The sequence below is a fragment of the Phaenicophaeus curvirostris genome, chromosome 6, assembly GCF_032191515.1.
Source record: "Phaenicophaeus curvirostris isolate KB17595 chromosome 6, BPBGC_Pcur_1.0, whole genome shotgun sequence".
In the NCBI taxonomy this organism is placed as follows: domain Eukaryota; kingdom Metazoa; phylum Chordata; class Aves; order Cuculiformes; family Cuculidae; genus Phaenicophaeus; species Phaenicophaeus curvirostris.
Genome location: NC_091397.1, coordinates 45,772,222 through 45,794,259, shown reverse-complemented (window position 1 = coordinate 45,794,259; position 22,038 = coordinate 45,772,222). Strand labels below are relative to the sequence as shown.

Here is a 22,038-nt window from a genome sequence, read left to right as displayed (position 1 = left end):
TTAAACTTTAAATAACATTTGTAAATGCAATTAAAATACAGGATCCTGCATAAGACATTAAGGAAGTGAAAGATGTGAAATTAAGAATTCAAACCTAGGAATTAATTAAGTCCATGGGTGTGTTAGAGAGAAGGTTGATGCCAGAGCCAAGGGCAAAGCCCAGCTCTAAGGGTGCGCCACGGTAAACAAAGGAGGTGCTGCAATAACCCAGTTCTTCCTTCTACACACAGTGTAGGTAAGGAGAAATGAACGGCTGACAGGTTAGGTAGGTCTTTAAGTGCAGACTTTCCTTACTTGTTAAAATTTCTTTTATTTCAAAATGCTTCAAAAGATACCTCAGTATGGTAATACGAAGTTTTACTCGCTATCTTTAACAGAGCCACTTATGCATTTGAGAGTTCTACAATTAAGCAGCTTCAAATATCTGAATATGAAAGATCTTTTTTTATGCCCCTTGTTGAAGAGGAACCAGCTTACCCTTTAGTTTCTGAAAGATGTGACTTGCATCTTACATACCTAGTTTAGTTTACTTGCTTCTACCCGTAATCATTTTGCAAGTGTGGTCACTCGCTTGCTCCTGAAGTGTGGAAGCGTATACAATCATCTGCATTCTGAAAGAGGAAAGCAAGGGAGAATCCTGCTCTCCATGACTTTGCCTTCTCCCACTCTCAAGGTAGGACTAGATCAGGTGATTCTTTCATCTGAGTCAAAACAGTCAGTCTGGGCCACGCACAGGCATGACGCATTCATCTCTTCTGAAAATACAGACTTAAAAATTAGTCATAATTTTTAAGCAGTACTATCAGGCTCTCACATGACTCAGTATTTCCATGAAAAAGATAAATCAAATTGGTCCAAGAAGCTGCTCTTTTCTGCATTTGCCACCCTTCTCTTCTAGAAAGAGCAGCAAGAGCATCTCCATACACCCTTAGCTTCAGATGACAAACATTAATGGAGGAATTAATGCCTACAGTGGAGCAAATTTTGATGTACGCTCAATTTGTGATCAGTTAATACAATTTAAAATATTCCCTCTTTAAGTTTTTATGCAGTCTGCCACACAGAACTAGGGACAAGCTTTACATTGAAAAAGGCCTTTTGTAAATTGGTAACAAAGCAGAGGGACAGACCTTTGCAAGTTCTCTTGCAAACTGTGACAATGTGCTTTTTATTGTTAAATTAAAAAATTCACTTTCAAGTTCAGAGATTATTTTATTCTCCATTCATCTCATTTTGTGTATTTCAGTTAAATTCCACACAGATGGGTGCAGATGATTTTAGTCTGTTTAAATCATGTCAAATCAAAGTTGGATATAAAATTTGCAAAGTTCATTTTAAGTTTTAACTACACATTTGAAGCAAACTTCTGCCTTTTTTTCTTAATTCCAGTTGCTCTGTATTCTTCTCGTTGCTTCAGATATTCTGTTTTGCATTCTTCATAGAACAACGGATCAGAATAGCTACAAGACACAGAAATACATAATATTGTTTTTCATCTTGGAATATGGAACAGATATTGCATGAGTAACACTCGCAACTGATCTTCCTTTCACACCCAAAGAAAATTTGCTTGCCTCCAATAATAAAATACTTTTTTTTAATATATAAAGCACATAAACATTTAAAGTTATCTTCATAAACTCTGAATACTGAGTTGGTCTGCATGCTATCATGATATTGCTGTCTCCTGCAGCACAGTCCTTTCCAAGCCTCTACAGTGAAGCCACAAAGAGGAAGGATATTTGGTGTTTTAGGTCACCTAAATAATTTGTTATTATTTGCAGTTAGTGTCTTCAGCATGGGAATCTGCAGGAGTACACTCATATTTATGCACCCAAGCAACTACTAGGAACAGGCTCAAGTGTCTATCTTGAACAGTAAACATGTAGGTACTTCATCATTAAATTTGATTCATTTTTCCTCATAATTTTCAAGTGTAATTATACAAGCACTAAACATTTATTTCAGTAGCGTCTCATGGTTTGGGTGGATTTTGGTTTGTGTTATTTTTAAAGGCAAAATTTAATGCATGGATGTGCAGACAAATACAACTGAGTAAAGCCAGCAAGTTCTCACTGCAGCTGGGCTTGAACTATTCCCTGGCTGCACAGGTTTTATCATCAGTTCCTAAATACCTGAGAATAACTGTCCCTAGTTTAAAGGTATAACAGGACAGGACACACATTTCACCAAGAAACCAAATCAGCCCCCTTCTCCCCATATCAGACTCAAAAATACCCCCAAACTTCACCCTGGGAAGTCAAGAATGTCAGCCTGATGGCACTGGAGATAAATTAGACTTCCGAAAGAGACATTTCAATCCACCATGGATCAGGTTGTCCCCTTGCTGCTGCTCTTGCTGCTCATAACAGCAGGACACTTTCAGGACAAAGACTGAGAAGCAAAACCAAAACAAACTTATCCTGTCTCACTAACAGAGTATGAAGGTGCTTCTGCTGCTCACCTCCGCCTCCACATACGTAATTCAGCATAGTGAATACAGGGTTACAAGCTGTCTTCGGCTGAAAATCTACATCCACCACCATTTAAATCAAGAAGAGTCTTTATAGCCATAGGTTGGCTTCATTAAAGTAATAAAATTTTTGCCAGGTAGGGCCCTGATCAGCACATTGTTTTCTAAAGTGAAGAAACAGTTTTCAGAAAAGACATTGAAGACATTGACCTTGCAATATCCTTTTGAGAAGATTTAAGTTTTTCACTTATTTCTAGATTAGAATAGCCTATGCAACAAAAAAACCAACAAAAAACCCAACAAAAACTCATGAGGAACTTACTAGCCCACCAGACAATCTTTCAGTGCCGTGTTCTCTTGCCGACACTTCACCACCATAAGAAGACCGGTTTCTTGACAGCATTTAGTAAATGCTGGGGGGAAAAAAGAAAAAAAAAAAACTAAATTAAAGTCAGAAAGATGACAATTGGTAAAAAATGCTACCATGTATTCCATATACAAAACCCCTCACAGACCAGATCTGGTTTACTGTTATTAATATAACCATAGTTGGCCTGGAGTCTCATGCTGTTGTAAGGCCTTTGTCATGTGTTTAGCAACAAGATTTTAATTGGGATGCTCCTCTCATACAACACATTCGCACACAGACCACTGCTGCTAATACCAACAAATTTCTGAAGTTATTCTTGCAGCAAATCCATGGTTCTTGTGCCTGCTTTTCATACTGACTACTCAAGGCTATCACGGCAAAACAAAAGGAAGCATGAAGAATTAGGTAAGCCAGGGTTATGTTTCCTCTGCAATGAGCTTTTGTAATTACCGAAATACATTTGTATCTACAAATTAAGAGGGTGGTAATATTGCCATTAGCTACTCTCCCAAAGGAATGCCACTGGCAATCTCCTCCTGTGAAGGTACCTTTGGGACAGAAGATAAGAAACTGTGAGGTCATGGTTCCCTCCTGAAGTTTCCAAAAATGTCTCCTCCTGGGAGTGCAAGGAGAAAGCCAGCAGCTTATCAGCTGGGAGCGCCAGTATACGGCACTACAGTGCTACAAGATGGATGGCTCTCTTCTCTGCATCTTCTTGGTGTTGCGTATTGTCCTCTGCCTGTTCTTCAATACAGAGTCTCTTCAAACTCTGAATGGCTAGTAAAGAGCATTGCCCACCAAAATACTCATGATCATACACATTTCTGGGATCATGATCTCTGGCATTTAAGAACAGGAGAATTTAAAAGGAAGGAGAGAGAATGATCTGGCTCCTCCCCAGAGAAATGATCTTGCATCCATTTGTTCAATGAAGTTAAAGTACCCAGTTGGTCCTAAGGGCCTCGGGACTTAAAAACTAGGCAGTGAGATAATGAAACAGAAATAGTTTTGAGGGCTGGAGGGGAAATAAAGTCATGATTAAGCATGTTGGGTTCATCTGGAAGTGACTTAAATTATGTCTTATTGCTATCAGTATGCTAGACAGACGTTTGACCAAATAACAAAACTAAGTAAGGATTAGCTGTTATTTCTACCAGGAGATTTCAAACTGGTTTTGTTAGTGGGGTTTGAGTTAGTTTTTGCTGGTGTTTAAAGCTGGAAAAAGAAAGAGACAGAGAGTGAGAGAGACAACTGTCCAAGATCAACCAGTAGCCAGGTCAAGAACAAAGTCAGATTTACTGTGTTACCTTCCAGAATTCAGTCCATTTCTCTTCTTCTTTTCCTGGAAGTGATTTACTATCCAACAAATGTAGGGCATATGGAAATTGTTAATACTCTTGAACACTGTTAGCAAAACAGCTAATCGAGTAAAATCAAAACGTAATGATGCCACATCATGCAGAGGGTGGCATCATCTATACTTGGTGTGTATGTACACTGAGTATGTTTACATACATTCAGTATATGCACTTTGAGCACCATATGTACATACATGCTCAATGTATTGCTCTTATTCTGTCTCATCCAAAATCTCGTAGTTCATGTACTCATACCAGAATCCTCCACTTTTTGTACACAGCTATCAGACAGGTAATACTTTAGGAAATAGCAATTTCTCTATCACTTCCATTCTTCAAGCTAACTGTATCAATATACCTTCTGACCTCATGCTGGGCATCAAAAAGGCACCTCAAGCACCTGCAAGTTATTGACCACATGAAAATAGGGACGTGATTGTTAAACGTACCAACTGCAGCATAGTCCTCGTATGTTTTCAAGACATGTAGCTAAGTTTCGGATTTACCTACTAAGTAACTGCTGATCCTGTTTGATGATGTATCTTCCATTACATCGAAAGTTAAATCAACAAGAAAACAGAGATTTATGCATACAAAAGCAGTGATCCTGCCCTTTGCTCATAGCAGGTGGCTGTGGAAATGGGCATTAAGCAATTGTGGACCTCAGTGGAACAAAACCCACCTTCTAGTATCCCAGACACTACTTAACAAGACTTAAAGGAGAAAGTGATCCAACAGCTGCATGCATCCCTAGGTGAGGCTAATCTGCTTACCCATGGCTATTTTAATTGGGATTCTGATAAAATATCTTACAGAAGCCCCTGTTGTTTGCTGAAAGTGTTGATGACAGTCTTAAGGATCCTTTCACTGCCAAACTTACATGTACCTTTGCAAAATCATAGAATCATAGAATCATAGAATAACCAGGTTGGAAGAGACCCACCGGATGTCTTATCCCCTTTTAACATATTATTAATGAACACTTAAAATATGCTTCAACACAGCACATAAAGTTATTCATTGGAAACATCACCATATGTCACTTGAAAATGTACCAGATGAAAGTATGGAAAAAGTGAGTTTAAATTAACCAGTTAATTACTAGTTGAGAAGATACTGTAACTTGTGCTCAAAGGCATCTGCTAATAACCACACTCAATTTCTAAGATCCTTTTTGGTATGCGTTTTAGTTTAGATCTAAAATCACACAAATACACGTGCACAACTTTGAGGATACTTCTGAACAGCTGAAGTTTAGGAAGCAGTGTAAGGTCTGAACAATACCAGCAGTGTGCTACTAAATTATCAAAATGTTTCTTTGGCTTTTCAAGGTGAATCTGACATTTCTTCTCTTTTCTTGGCCTGTTTACATTGAATGTCGCCACATCAGCATCTCAGAAAATCATAACCATTGTCACATTCCTAAAAAATTCCTTTGTTTTTCTGGGAAAAACATCAGAAGCCTGTGAAAGCTTATGATTTGCCTAGTTACCAGTTTGATTTCTACTCTCTCCAGGCGCTTCCTTAAGTGCTATGCTAGGGGTTTTTTTCTGTAGTAATCATTCCTACTGGAAGCTGTGAAGTAAAAAAAAACCTGAAGACAACAGGAGGTCCCTCTCACTTGTTAGCTCACCAGTCTTGATTGGTTGAGGGCGTGATGTCCTGGTGAAGAAAACGTGCACTACAATTGCAAGCATTCCCTGGCTTCAGAAGGCCCTGCTTGCAGTACATGGCCAGGCACTGCTGCAAAGTGGTAAAAATGTTTCCAGCTATCTAGCTTTAACATTGTGATGCTTAACAACAGAGGGAAAAAAAGGAGCGTGTTAAAGACTATCAGGCATCCTCATTTGAGCACACAAAACTTGATTATCCCTCTCTCCTCTAACTTCCAGCACTTTAAAATCCCTTTGGCAGTCACATAAGGACTGTGGTGCAAGACAGGTTTAGTTATAAATGATTACCAGAAACCTTACAGGAGCCTGAAGAATACTGTTTTAATTTTAATTATGCTCTGCCTTGCTCACAACTCTGACGAAACAAAACACCTCAATCTTGAGCAGCACAAAGAGTGTTAGAGCTACTGGTTTGGATCTCACAAATAGTGCACAATAGTTCCAGGTACAATCTCAAACCAAGAATTAATCTCCATCTCTGTAATCGCCACTTATTCCTCACTCGAATATCTGCATTGAAGACCAAAGCTTCAGGGTGCACAGCAAGATACCTGAAAAGGAGCGGATATACAGGATCTGATTACAAACCCATTGTAGTTAAACACTTCAACAGCTATAAGCAGTAATCAGAACACTAGAGAAACCTGGCCTCACGCTCAAACAACCCTGCTTCCTGATACTGCATTTGGTATCAAGAACAATTGCTCTTTCAAAGCAGAACCGATCTCTTAGAAATCTTTCAAGTCATCTAATCTTTACAGCAAAGGGCTTTCATGACTTTACAAGCTCATGGGCTGACACAATGTTTTCTTTCTCCTCCCAAGCAGCAAGCTATCAGAACAGAACCTCAGGCAGCAGCAAAACTAGATGCAAATTTGGGCAGGTTTGCAAATTCAGTGCAGACTGTAATAAAATAGAAACAAACATTTCAAACTAACAATAGCAGTTATCCCCAATATTTACAAACACAAACTAAATAAAATAAGGAATGAATCTGAACATAATAGGAATGAAAATGACTCGTTAGAAAGGGGGAAAAAACACTGGCTTTCCACAAAACAAACAGTGATGACGCTTTGCCAGGACAGCTACATATGCCTGTCACTGAATGCTTTATGCACAGATAAGGACAGACCTAGTACTGCGTCAAAGATCTGCAGGTGACTACCAGTTACCACGGAAACTGGCTGTGGACCCCTCTTTCACCTGAAGCAGTTCTGGTTCGTGACATCATATCTGACACAGGTTAGCCCCACAGGCTCTTCTCGTGCCATAGGCTGCATCTAAGGGGATACACGCTGAGCAAAGAACTCTTCTTGAGGATACGGCTCAGAAATAATTCACTGATTCGAGGCCAGATTCTGTCTTCCTCCTCTCTCTCATGAAGAAAGGTTTGCACCTCTCTTGTAAAGCAAATCGCAAATGAGTTTTGGGCACAGTTCCAACAATTTTAAGTTTCTCTACTTTTTGGCCATTACAGTCACATAGAGAGATTTGAAATGCTAAAGCAAGCTTGCGATTTGTACCTTCTCTAAATCCACAGCTGAACCACCGTATTTCCACACAGAGAAATTCCATTTTGCCAGTTCTCACCTGCTAACTATGGCGTGCTAGCCCACAAAGGTGATCTGCCTATCATGAGAAGACCACCTACGATTTTTAGGGATGGATGTGAGGGCTTTGTGGTAAAGGTCAGTGATGAGCTCTTCCACGGACTCACTATTCAGCAGGGAGCATCTCAGGCCCTGGGCAGCTCGGAGAAGCTGCTGAGTTTAGTCCTCAGTACCTCCAAATTTCCAGCTGCCTACGATCCAAGAGCAGTATTTCACGTGGTTTCCCTATCTCAACTTAGCTATTTAAGAAAGCAAGACATGTAGAATAAGAGGGAAAACAGCTCCTTCTGTAAATCTGGCACATGTAAGGTCACAGTACAATGGAAGACGGAGCTTTTAAAAAGCCTTCTACAGTTATTTCTAAAGCTGTTTGGACATTGTGTTTTTCAGTATAAAAATTCTATTTTGAGTCTTTTAATACTTCTGTTCAGACACAGAACCATACAAATGACGTCAGAGGCATCAAGAATTATTTTTTTAATGTCTGACTATTATTTAGTTTATTTGATGGTTGGTTAAGAACTGGTTTAAGTTACAGAGCACTCATCTGTTAAGGTTTCTTTGATAATTAGCTAGGTTGACACAGTAAAGAAATTTGTTTACAAATATCTTTACAGTCCGCATAAATCTTTGCTGAAAAACACTCAGTACCTAAGAAGAATGTTTTTCTTTAGTATTTTAAATAGCTTTTTCCCCCAACTCTGTTTTATAACTTTACTACAAGATAACAGGGGAAACAGATGGAAACCAAAGCGAAGCTGTGTAACAGTTCACTTACATCAGGATAAAGACTGGATAAATTATTTCCCTCTCTATCCAAGCAGTCAGACACACATGCAATAGCCAGCATATTAAAGTGTTGATTTTCAAACTTTATAAGACCAGATACATTACCAGAAAGTTAGTTACAATAAAGTTCGTAAGGGTACACCAACAAATGTCCTAGTACATATACTTCTCAATTCAAAAAAAAGGAAATAAAAAGCCAGGGCACTGTCTATTTTCATCTTAGAACATATTCGTAGGTTCAATAAATAATTGCTCCTATCTGATGAAAATAAGACTTGTCAGATTTTGACTCAAAGCAGCAAACCAACATCTGGCCTAACACAGAGCCACAGCTCTGCTGCATAAAGATAATAATTTCGTTCCACACCATTAAACCAGACAAGGTTAAATTTAACCTTCTTAATGTCAGTGTCTGCAGATCTACAAACAATGGACAGCAAACACAAAGCACTATATTTAAGATGTAATTGCTCTTCATGTAGTCTACAACACCCCTCTGCTACCAACAGAGGTGGGCTGGTCTCTCCATTGTGCTGCATTCAAAATGAAATGGCAAAATCTGTGTGTTGGCCTGAAAAAGTTTCACTTACATACAAGTAAAAAAAGACTGTGTAGAAAAAATTTTAATGCCCTGCCCTAAGCATTAAAAATTATCAGAAAGTTTTTATTTTTTTGTTATGTAATAAAAGGGAACAACCAACAAGCAAATTATATTTGTAGGGGATTTTTAAACAAAAATATAAAAAAATATTGGATAATTATTTATTAACACAGAAGTCTTTCCACGTGCAAAGCAAGAGAAGAATAAAAAGTGTTTGAGACAACCAGCTGCATGAAAAACTGTGGTGATGTAACAATGCCAAGGGATCATCATTATCATTTTTAGTGCATGAACTGTATGTCGCCTGAAAGCTATTTCTGAAAGCTCATTTTTGGCAGATTCAGATTATAAAAATACTTGGCACTTTCCCATTGAGTCATATTGCAACGTGTTGTGCAATTCATATGACATTAGAACTGCAGTTTTAGCAATCATAATTACGCATTTTGCAGATGTTCTTGTACACAAAATAAATGAAATATTCCCCATTATCAAGATAAATTGATCCTCTCAGGTCTGGCTCTAGTTTATTTAAAGACTTTGCAATTTTACTACTTAAGAGAAAGTCCTACAGAGGTGTTATCTCACCATTTATATTTTCTCAACACTTACGATACTGCTATCACACTCTTAAAATAATAAAAAAAAAGCCTGTATCATGATCCAGACAAGGCTTGTGTTCTATTCCCGGGGTAGGTTTTTTCCTTTACACAAAAAAGGAAAGAGTTTTGTCCAATGTCTGGGTCATTCCTTGAGCTCTACTACTGGGTAGAAAAAAAGTACCCAAGTAACAAAGGGGATCTGTGGGGCAATGATGGAAGGAAGAGGAAACAGTTGCCTTTAAAATATACGTACGGACAAGATTTTAAAACCTATGTTTGTAAAATGTGTTCAAGACCATTATAATTATACAAAACATCATCAGAAACACTTTATGGTAGTTATCATGCTTTTAATTTTGTAATAAATTGTTATTTATTAGCCTGTTACTTTGAGGATTGCTCAGGATGCACAGAACAGCCTATTGGTGCATTTAATGAGCCAGAGGAAGTAGTAGGATGAACACGAAAAGATTGCTTTACATTATAGAGTATGAGCTATTTGATATTTCTAACACAGTACAAAAGAAAGCTTCTCTGAAGATTGCTCATGGTTCAGTTAACATCACTGAATATCTAATACCTCCAACTCAATTAATTCTCACCTGATTAAGATCAGTCTGATATTCAAACTAAATCATCTCTCCAGTCAACTAGAAATCAATATTTCTGATTTTACTTTTAAATTACAATAACAAATAAAATACATGCATCGTCAGTATGCCAGAAGTAGCTTTCCTATTCTAGTGTACTATGGCATGCATAACACAGCTGATTAAAGAATTATTCTAATTTGAGCAACAATATATATAAGACAGATTAATTTGAATAGAGTGAGATAGCACGAAATAATTAAATGCATCTTATATAGGGCAAAAAGAAAATTGACATAAAATAACCTTGAGTCTTTCAAGTAAACCTCTGTTATCAGATCAACTACTTTGTCTCCACAAACGCTCATTTGCTGTAACATAAAAATAATCATATACTTTCCATTTTCCTGCTCATCACCACCCACCCCAGAAAGCTGTTCTGTTTCAGCTTTGGTAACTCCAACATACTGCTGGGGCATCTGTCCTAGGGCAGATGATCAATATGGAGCAGCACACAAATGCAGGATCGGGGAGGCGAGACAATTCCAGGAATCCTGGAATTCTAGGGAAAGGATATTTACCATGTTAAAGATCTCTCCTCCTGCCCAATCTTTTCCAGGGCACACTCAGAATGGAAAAGCAGCCTTGTATATAATGCAAGTATACATTGCAAACAGAGGATTGTCCAGTAGACTACAGTGTCTCTTGCACTCCAGTATGAAATGCTGAAAAATCACTGGTCTTGTGATCGAGAAGTGAACATCCAGCAGCAGAGAATTGTCAGGAAGGCAAATAGCACAACTGTGATCTGCGGAGGAAGAATATTTCCCAAAAAACTAGAAACTGTTTCTCTAAACACATTGCCTTGGGGTAAAGAATATGTGTTATCAATATCCTAGGAACAAATCAGAAGACTTTGCTCTAGGGGACATTTAAAATCAGAGATGAGAAAATAACATTCTGACTCAGACAAAGGGTCCGTTTGTCCTGCACTCCATCTTTCTCAGAAGCCAGGAATAGCTACTTGAGAAAAAGGTGCCAGAAAGTCTAGATTATGGAAAAAATCATCTTCTCAAGAGAAGTTTCTTCTTAACTCCTATCAACTGCAAGCTTGACTTATACCTTGAAGCACAAAGTTTTCACAGACCTTTCAAAACCATTAGAATCACTTGCACAGTGGGTCTAAAGCTGACAAGCCTCCAAGAGAGGAGGATGAAGAGAGGAAAAATTCACCCCAATACCAAGAAGGCATTTGCTAGCCTGAATTCCTTCAAGATCTGCCCCGGCTTGCTCAAGTTCTGCTGAAGTCCCAACTACTGCAATTGTGGTTGTGTGTTGTGCCATGGATGCCTTTTCTTATCAGAAGTTTTCAAAATGCTGCTGCAAAAATTAATTGGCCTCAAAGTATCCTTTGGTTGGATGTAGGATGGGGCAAAGCAGTAGGGAGGAAAGGCACTCTGTGCAGTTCTAAAATGTTTGGGGGTTGGGTTTTGTTGGGTTTGTTGAGTGGTTTGGGTCTTTTTCCAGAACAATCTATCTCCTTGCTCTGTAACTGCCATCTACCTAGAAGCATCAGCCTTTGAAGTTTTCACGTCTTTAAAGTTTCTGGTCAACTGCTCACACCTAGAAAGAGCATTTATTTTCTGAAATTAAGGCTTAGAAGGGACTTTTCAAATGAACATAGGAAATCGACAGCTTATTTAAACTTCATGTTTCAAAAGTTATAAAAAAAATTATTGGGTTTTTTTGTGTTGCCTATTGGGTTTTTTTAGAAACAACATTACCACACCAATTCTGAAAACACATGTAAGGCATGTAGGGATTCTTTAACATCACTTAATTCAAAACAGAAGTCATTGCTCAGCTGTTTATCTACTTTTTATTACAGAAACATTAACTGGGTTTTCCTTGTTTTCAAACTCAACAATCATTACAGTCAGAATTTCTGGGGAAAAAGTATTTTAAGAAACTAGCATCAAGGAATGACGAATAAATCCAAGAAGAGTCATGAACGATGAAGACCCAGTGCCATTCCCATTATGACGCAGAGGCTCACACTGGGGGAACCTCTCTCACTGGACTCACTATACATGCTCTTAGCATTCTAAGATTTGCTCCCATTTGGACTGAGGATTGCAGATGTTTGTCAGATGTGTATCCAGAAACCCTAAAGCAAGGCACAGCCTCAAGGAACATCAGGGAAATATTTCTGTCTGTCCCAATTAATCCATACTGTTCCACTGCAGATTGTTGGACCTTTTCTTCCTAATTTCATAATGAGCACTAAGAGACAGTCAACAAAACTGAAAAGCAACAAGTTAAGAAAAACTGTTTAATTTAAAAAAAAAAAAAAAAGACTGAGCAATAAAGCCAAACACAGTAATTCAAGCCAACCACATCAGTACAACTAACAAAAAATTGATAAAAACTTAGGTAACGGAAATACACCAGATTAAAGTACTTACAGTTAAAAAATAGAGTTCTAAAAAAATATACATATGCAATCTCACAGTATTTTCAGCAGCTCTTAGTTCTGCAGCTTGGACAAGGACAGGTCAGTTCTCCTCATTCTGTCTTTCTCGATCAGTACTACACACTTGAGATCTGATCAAATTACTTTTGGGGGACAAGGGGTGGGAAGATTAAAGTTAGGTTTTAGTTTCTAAGAATTTTGAATTGCACACATTAAACTTGACTGGGGAAATATTTTCCTAAGTAATCACAGAGCCAGAAAAGAAGGGTTTTAAAAATCATACACCTTAAAATGTCTGATAGTTCTTTCCTGACTGTCGTTGAATGTTGACAAAATGCTGTGGCAGATACAACTTATTACTAAGACGTCTTTCGTCACTAGAATTTCAAAAGAACTTACAGCAAATGGAGTTTTAGCGCAGATGATGCAGAGAAATATCTACTTGTTAGCTTTAGTTACCTCCAGTATAACAGGCATGAGTAGGACCTGATCCAGCCTGGATTTCCAGCATTTTTTGTGTGTGTGTGTATACATATGTATATGCACTTTACCCCAAACCACAGAAACACAGTACACTGCCACATTTACGAAGTTCCAGCCACCCAGCTCTTTAAGAGATAAGGGACAAGTCCTCCTAGCCCTGACTAAGCAAGACACCCAGACCACAGCAGTGCTAAGAGGGTTATGTCCTCAGGAGACTGGGGTGGGGTGAGAGAAGCAAGGAGACAAACATTAATGTATGAGGCTTTGCAGTGACTGTATTTTGTCAGGCAAGGCAGATTTAGGTGCTCAAAGGTGACAATCTGCTGGGCTAATCAGGCACATTTGTAAAGAAAAGCAGAACTCCTTTCCTTCCCATTGAATTTACGAAAAAAAAAATGTTTTTAAGCAACACGTTGATGTTAAACAGTTACTTGGGTAAATCATGATTTGTCTACTAAAGATACTTGTTTTAGGAACGTTCCCATCAAGTACAAGCACTGTCTTCTATATAAGGCTTCAGGTAAAGCACAGCCACCTGGTTAAAATGCACTGCTTTTAAACAAGTGCATCCTTTAAGACTGACTTGATCTAATTTTCCTCCCACCCTCCAGTAAGTATCCCTGACATCAAGCATTACCATACCAGGCGCTAGAAGAGGCAGAACTGGAACAAATGCAAGTTCCCCCATGGCTACTGTCTGTCACTGCCTCCTTCTATATAAACAAGTGCATCCAACTTGAGCTGCGCAGAGCAGCCTCATTGCTGCTTATCCTCCCATCTCCTTCGGGAGCTGCTGAGCCACTCAGGGACAGCTTAGAAGTTAGGATAACAGATGATTAAAAGAAACAACAACCCCCCTCCCTCTGTCCCATAGTGACTGACTCCTTAGCTGAACTCCAAAGTTAAAAAAAAAAAATCTATTTAGAGAAGATGGAGATTCGAGTGGCAGAAACAGCAGTAATGTCTTTCTACCACATGGTGGAGATAGAGCAGGTCATTTATGTAACTCTTGAAGAACCAATTACACAGCTGTTTCACCATGACACCTGCTCTAATTTACAGCATGTTGCTTCAGGGATATTTTTTTTCCTCCCTCGGTTCAATTTACTGTATTTCCAAAAGCAGTATTTCAACTCAAAGTTCCAATACCAAGGTGGTGGTGGTAGATGTTATTACTATTATTTCTCCTTCCACTGAATGCAACAAAATATCCTCTAAGTAAAAGTAAAACTGATTTAGTGTTCCAGCTGAAGGATGGGGGTGGGATGGGGCTACAGAATGGGGTTAACATTTCAGGCCTGCTGGGCACTCCAACAAGGATACAATATTAAAGACGCACTTTATTATGCACTTTTAAAAATGAAAGTGAATTTAGTTTATAGGTTACAATTCATCCTATTCTCCGTCCCAGCCACAATCCCAACATCTCCAAAACAGACTGCCATGTACTGACCTTGTTTTGCAGTAGTCTCTCTCTTTTTTCAAAATTTCCTAGCCTTCAGCATATGCCAGCATGGAGGTACAGGAAGAATTCCTGCTGAACGAGGTACTACTCAGCATTTTTAAGGATGACAGAACCAGAAGCGCAATTTTTCAGGGGAAAAAAAAAAATTGTGCTGTATCTGTATTCTGAACTGTATACCAAAGAGTAACCTGATACTTTGCAGTGATGGCCACTGCACAATTACTTTTCCACTGCGCAATTACTTTTTCAAAATGAACTGCATCACTGACTATATAGGCAAACAGAATTTCAGGCTTCCCCATGCATTTCATGCTTTTGAAGAGATCAGTCAACGATGTGACAAGAAAGCACACCAAACTGCAACAAGATCTGGAAATTTGGTATTAACTGTATATAGCATTTATCTTCCGTCTTCTGTAAATAAGTACTTGTTTTAAATAAATGACTCAGATAACCAGATACTAAGTAAGCTTGAATATCAGACAGCAAATAATCCAGCCACCATACTCTTCCTGCACCTCTGAAACTGTTGCACAAGTGTCTTTTGCAATGACAAAGCACTACAACTCAGTATTTTGTTCAAGTCCTGGAAAACTCTCCCCGAGCTGTCAGCACTGCACACTGCCCTGCAGGAGCAGGGTGACTGCAATTCCTCCCTTGAATCAGGAACTCCTCCACGCCACACACCCTCCCCAACCTAGTAATACACACTTACCCAAACTTTTCAGAGGCTGTTAAACTATTAAGCTATTAAACTGATGAGGCCAGTGCTATTCAGAACACTGCAAGACCAGAAGCTTGCTACAACCATACTTACAGAACAGTTCTGTTCTGGAGGAAAAGCTTGCGTAAGGACAGCAATCAGCTCAGCTGCTTCTGCTCATGAAGGAAAACTGATGACAGAAGGGAGGAAAAAAAGTCCTGAGAACAACCAACCCACCCTCCCTTTTAGTCCAATGTACAGCATCCAGCAATCATTTACTGCCCAGGAAGATTGCGTATGGACATCAAGCATCAGGGAGCAGCAGAAGGCAGAACTGGTAACATAAGAGTTCTGATGATAAAGCCATTTGTTTTGACAAGAAAGCTGAAACCATGATATCATGCCCAAGCATACAGCAGATAAAAGCAAGCAGATGCTTCTGTGATGCTACTAGTGGCTGGAACCAAACAGTACCAGGCCAAAGCACTATATGTGTATTCTACTAATAAAACTGATTATGTAAAGAAATTAAGATATGTGGCCATTTCTATATAGCGAAGGCTATAATTTTGAGGACAGTAAAATGAAATACTTGTACATAGGGGACTTAGAAACAAACCTTTGATAAATCCACAAAGAAAACCAAAACGCATGAGGAACTCTGTCACCTACAAGAAGTCCTTCAAAAAACAGAAACTGTTCTTCAGTGTAAGGCTTACTCAGTAAATGGCATAAAAATCTGTGTAACACCATAGAATTTAGTGGCATGAATCAAGGGTTAGTTTGGTATGATGAAGCCTCCCAGACAGCACTCTAACTTCTGACAGTTAACTACACTGTATTCCTCAAGCTGTATGCATACTACTGAGGACATCAAGAATTCCAAGCAGCATTTGGTGGCTAGTACACAAGCAGAAACTGACTGAGGATCTGAATGTTGCCACTATCGGGGAGTTCTCAGCAGCACCATTACAGCCCCATGTAACCTTTTGTCTTCCATATCTACTTAGCACTGAAAGCTCTTTGGAGTGTATCTCGACTTCTACATGAGGACCATTCCTGGTTGGGATCTCTCAGTGCTACAACTGGATCACCAAGAGCATCTTTTCCACTGGTAAACTGGAATTACCAGAACACAGTCTGGCTAAACACCCTTCCACCATTTTCAGGGTTCTGAACTAAATGAGCTTGACTCACTGAATGCAGATGTACACATGCCTCCATCACTACAGATTTGTCAGTATGTAAGTTCTTCCAAAGAATTCTCTCACCCTTATTCTGAAAAAAAAACCAAAAAAAAACCCCAACAAAACACCCAAAAGCTAGCATATGCTGTATTAATGTAAAACCCCTAGAGGGCAACTAAGCTTCAATTTCAACCTGCATAAATATTCAGCTCCTTAACTAGTTTACAGATTATGTAAACTATTTCCTTCAACCTTGGTTTTTTTCCCCTCATTTAAAAGAAATGAATCCTTTTCACTCTCAAATCACATTACTGCTGCCTATTTAGTGTAAGTTAATCACCACTGCCCAACTAGAGACTGATTTCTCAACCCAACAAAGCTCAAATGTGTGCAAAAGAGAACAATAAAGAAAACACATGCAAGGGCCTCAATTGAACAAAGACAGAAAACAAGCATATGAAAGTCTGAAACCACTTTCTTTGCATTAACGGCCTTTAACAATACATCTTGTTTATTATTCAGCTTAGTATTAATTTATTGCATGGCATCTGTTTTCTTGTACAGCAGGCTGGTCTCAGATTTATGAGCTTAAGTTTTTACTGTTGGGATTATTTGCCTGTTTTCCCCTACACGCTATGATTTCAGCCTTATATCTCATAATTATTTGGGGGGAGTCAGGGGGAAGTGGTGAAACAGGAATGAGATGTCAAATTACTCTAGTTCTGGAAAATAGTTTGATTTGTTATTCAGTCTCCAAGTAGAGTTTGGGACTGCTGCTAGTGGTGAAGGATAAAAAAATGTAATTGGGGCCACAGAAGTCAAAATCTTCATTTGATTCCAAGTGTTCTCCACAAACTTTAGAACTGGTAACTCTTCTGTCCAGCTGAACTTTGTTTGAAATGAAGTTATCAGTCAACTCCCTCTCCCTTACTTTCCACCAAATCTTGGCAGGAAAGGAAAAGCACTTACTGTCCCTACCAGGCCACACCTGCACAGAACCTGCAGACACATCGATGTTTAACAGTAGAGGAGGCATTAAGAAATCAATGGGACTCCCAAGTGGCGTGGAAGCACTTGAAGCAGGGAGAAAAAAAAAACCAGCTCAAATGAATCCTTAGCAAATGCTAACAAAGCCCAAGAGCTTCTACATTGCTTTTGCAGCAGATCAAATACCCTAACAAAAATTCATAGCACAGCCATACTTGCTTTATGCATAGCAATGCAATGCCACACACACAGTGACCATGACAGTTTCTCCTTCATAAATGGTCTTATCCTTATTTGCATGTGTGACCAGAGACTAAAAATGACTACCCGTAGAATTCGTTTTACCTAATTTTAGCCACCTAAAATTTTCATGTCTCACCTAAAGCTGGTTCTGGAAGTACCTTGCTCTCTTTTTTGTTGCCTTGACACCAAACAGAGAGGGACAGAAACAGAGTGAGCAAGCACACAAGACATATCCAGAATGCAGTTAGGTCCCACCAAAGAGATTTAAACAGAATGACTGGTTTAGAGGAGACGTAACTTTCAGATGACTAGAACTGGGATGAAATGCCTTCCATCATACATGACTTAATGAAAAATTATAAGGGGAGAGTTCAAGAAGACAACATAAGTCTCCAAGATTAGTGCACCGCTCACAAGGCTCTCCTCTCTGAACACTGCAGAACACTATGACCTAACTGCTGCCCCAATGGAGCTTTGAAAGACTGCAGAAGGGAGAAGAGGAGGGCTAGACACTGCTTTTTTATTCAGATGCATTCCATCTGATTGCTTGAAACATAACCAGCTTTAAGTGATCATTCTGACCTTTTGCTACAAGTTCAGCTAAGACCTGAGAACTGCTAGTACAAAACCTGCCCAGCTGGTAAGCATTGATTGTTAGGATCTGGACACACAAAACACTGGTTCCTGCCAGATCTCTTTTAATGGATGCCCACAGCACTCTGTAGAACCTAAACTTTAGCATACCAACTTTGTAATTAAACTTAAGACTGACTACATCACATTAGAAACTAGGGAATTCTGCTTGTTTCACCTAAAGCAACTACAGTACTGTTACAATTTACTTTTTATATGAAATGCATCTAGGTGGACCTGAAATACAGTAATGAAAATATTAAACTACCTTTAAGAACTTTCAACACACTCACAGAGGTGATTTTTTTTTTTCCTCCTCCTTTTTAGAGAGGCTGAATTAGCTTTCAGGCAAGTCAGGTCATTGCAACTCAAACACTAGGGCAATGGAGACAAGTTACATCAGGTCTGGAACAAACAACACTGCACTGAGACCACTACTTATGTCTCAGAGCGTCCAAAATACTTTAGTGAACTACAGGCCTTGTGTAAGACCATGAGACGAGAGTTAGGTTGTGCTAACAGAACCGTATGTGAAACATTACATCAGTTTCTTAAGCTCACCTACCCATCATTTAGAAGAGAACCTTGTTCTGTAGCCATGACAATCCACCAGTTTTCCAGCGATGTGTTTAAAAATCCAACATGTAATCTACCTTTCATTAACAAAAGCAGTAATGAGACACTGATTAAATGCAGGTACATAAATGCATACTCAAACATGTAAATAGTTACCTACAAGAGGACAGAACTAGCACATTTAACTTAGGAAAAAAAAAAGTTATCTCATGCCGTGTTTTCCTGAATTGATACTTAAACCAGCAAGAGCAGAAGAGATAAAGATGAGACCAGAACTACTAATCTGATTCACTAGTCTGTTGGGAAAATGCAGCTAAAGCAAAACTTGCTAACTCTGTTATATACCTTCCTTCTTAAGAAGCATAAAAATTGTTGTAGTAAGTATTCTCTGTCCAACAATGAATGTTTCTCAAAAGTTTATGCACTGTCAGTAACCAGTATTTACATTAATTTGATGGTAGAGTGGACAGATTGCCCAAAAGATACTGTTTAAAACTGCCGAAGTTTCACAGTTACCCAACAGATGAAGCATATCAAAATGAACTTGCACAATAGCCTTGCTGAAGCAAGAGGATTCTTGTCCACCACATTCTCACTCCCCACAAAAGACTTTCTCAAGCTGTTTTAAATGTATAAAGTAAAAAAAATTCCATCACATATACACGTATATCCTTTTAATTTTCCAACTAGTTAAATCAGGAATAGATTTGAAAAGTATAAGGTGAGGACAACTCTGTTACAAAAAGAAAGATGAAGCATCATTAGTATTCAACAGTGACGAAGCTTCTTTAGATGCAGATAATATAAAATATTTTAAACATAGGCCATTGTACAGAAGTTACTGAACACACCACAGAAGCTCTGAGCTCTGTTAGTACCCCACTAAAGATTAATTAGTTAGTTAATTACTAATTAATTAGTAACTAAATCTTTGGTTATATGACCCTAAACAGCATTCTTTTATATTCTTCTTTTCCATATTCTTAGGAAAGGTAAGTTTCTGTTAATTAACAGGATACGTGTCAAAGCCTACCTTAACAGTGCCTTAAAGTAATTTAAGAATGTAAACATTATGGCCTCACAGAATTTTATCCTCAACTTCCCAACTTCTTAACTATTCTCAGGCAGAAAGAATATGCCCATTTGAATGCATGACAGTCTAGGTGCTTGCCCTGCTGTATTGGGTCTCACTCAGCATGCCATGTTTCTTCAATCATGCTGATTTTTGCTTTTATGTATCTCCCTCCCTGAGATACTCTGCAAACTGGAAAGAAAAAGCAGGGACATTTCCTGCACTTCTGAACTTTGTGCAAGCTGCCTTATTAGGGTAGGAAAATTGCCTTTTTTAGATGAAATTAATCATCCTATTTCTTCCATTCAAAGTGCTGCTTTTATTCATTCTACCACCAGGAATCTGCTCAATGTGTGAGAACATAAATGGTTTAATAAACAAAGAATAGTTAGTTTTGACATTAAAATCCTCTAAAACTAAGAAAACAAAAAGACATTCTTTAAACAGTAAAAAATAAATAAGCAATTGAACAGCACGTCTATAGAAGCTGCAACATTAATCATATTAAAGGACAAATACAGACAAACTAGGTATGGCCACAAAAGAAGGTGATGGCCCGAAGTGTCTTCTAAATGTCCTCTCCAGGCCTCCATTCCTCTTACACTTGATAAATGTGCCCTCCAATGCAGAGCTAATTTTCTAGAGCACTCAGAATTGACAATCTATGGAATTGAAGCTAATGCTATTAAAGCACAGTTAGATTGGTCTAGATTGCATCAAGAAGTCCTGCTTTCAACTTTCTCCTATGTGCTTCCACATGACACACTTCCTATCCATTTCCCACATATTAAATAATAGAATTCGGAAGTCCTTTCTACCAACATAAGCTGTGTCTCCATAAAACTACTTTTAAAAGGTTAGACTGACAATCTAGAGCCACAGGAGAGGTCAAACCTCACGCCACACCTTTACAATGCTTTTTCACCAACTTCAAGAGCACCCCGTTATAGCAAAGTCTATAGGGTATTTCTGTCACCAAGAAACAAAGATCTGTATCAACCTGGTATGCAAGTGCAATGATGAATTTACACATACAAGCAGATTGTATGATTTAGTGTTTCAGAGTATTAAAATGTCCTCAATTAACTGGAAGCTTGGAGGGCATATTTAATTTATATTGAAGAGGGGGAAAAGAAGAATGACTAGCTACTTCCCCAAGAGATTCTGGATCACAGACAGGAAAAAAAGACAGCCATAAAGTGCAAGACATTATATGTGATAAAATGCATACAAGAAAATCCTGAACTTCACTATCAGAAGTGGAAAAAGGCATTTCAGCCTTTTCAGAGAAAAAGGTAAGAAGGCAGATCCCTTACTACCACAATTAAAGTCCAAAATTCTCTACAACTATTTCAACTTCTTTCCAACACAGTGGATATCAAGAGAAAAATCTGCGTACCCCATGCAAGGGAAATTTTCATGCATTATTACATTACGTCCTACATTATCTTCTTCAAAATTTCACAAGTTAATTCCTTTCCTACATATTATCACATCAGAATGATTAACCTCCATCCTTTACATGATTCCTTTCAAACCCTTTACTACTGTCCTTCTCAAATGTAGAATACAGCAGCTAAATAGTTTTTCTTCCTCCCTGATGATAAAATTAAAGCCTCATCCATACCTTCAATGCTTTGTACAACTCGTATTCCTTTTTCATTCCCTTTCATATCCTCTGATCAGCTCTGCAGCTCTTGATTCCTCATGCAAAATACTTCTCACCTTCTGTCATATGCTTACATTTCTTGTAAAGGTATCATAATGCCTGATCTTAGGCAGCACAAATTCCTGGTGCTCTTTTCTGCAAGGTTCCTTTCTTCTTATTTTTGAGGGTGATAAAACTGTTAAAAATAAAATTCAGAGGGATGACAAAAAAGCACAAGTGTTTTATGCACAAGTGTTCTATGACCTATTATTACTGTAGCCTTTGCTCCCTTCTCAAGCATCAGACCTGTAAGCAGAACACTCGTCAGAGCACACAACTCCCTACTCTTTTTCTACACAGCACCATTGAGATGACTATTGGAAAACAATTACAATAGCAACAAAATTAAATCTAGGGGTAGGAAAGAAGAGAATTTTGCCATTATTAAAAGGATCTGAACAATATTGTACAAGACCGTGGTTTAACTCAGCAACAGACA

General features: G+C 38.5%; 1 protein-coding gene across 1 annotated transcript in view; it reads right to left on the bottom strand.

The window, feature by feature from the left end:
- Positions 1–298: 298 nt before the first annotated feature.
- The window catches only part of CMC1 (C-X9-C motif containing 1), a 43,903-nt gene continuing 22,163 nt past the window's right edge, over positions 299–22,038 (bottom strand). Inside the window, exons 3-4 of the mRNA XM_069860074.1 lie at positions 2,796–2,886; positions 299–1,460 (exon numbers count right to left, since the gene is read on the bottom strand). Coding sequence (XP_069716175.1) covers positions 1,346–1,460; positions 2,796–2,886 — 206 coding nt within the window. The 3' untranslated portion in view covers positions 299–1,345. The remainder of the gene's footprint in view (positions 1,461–2,795; positions 2,887–22,038) is intronic.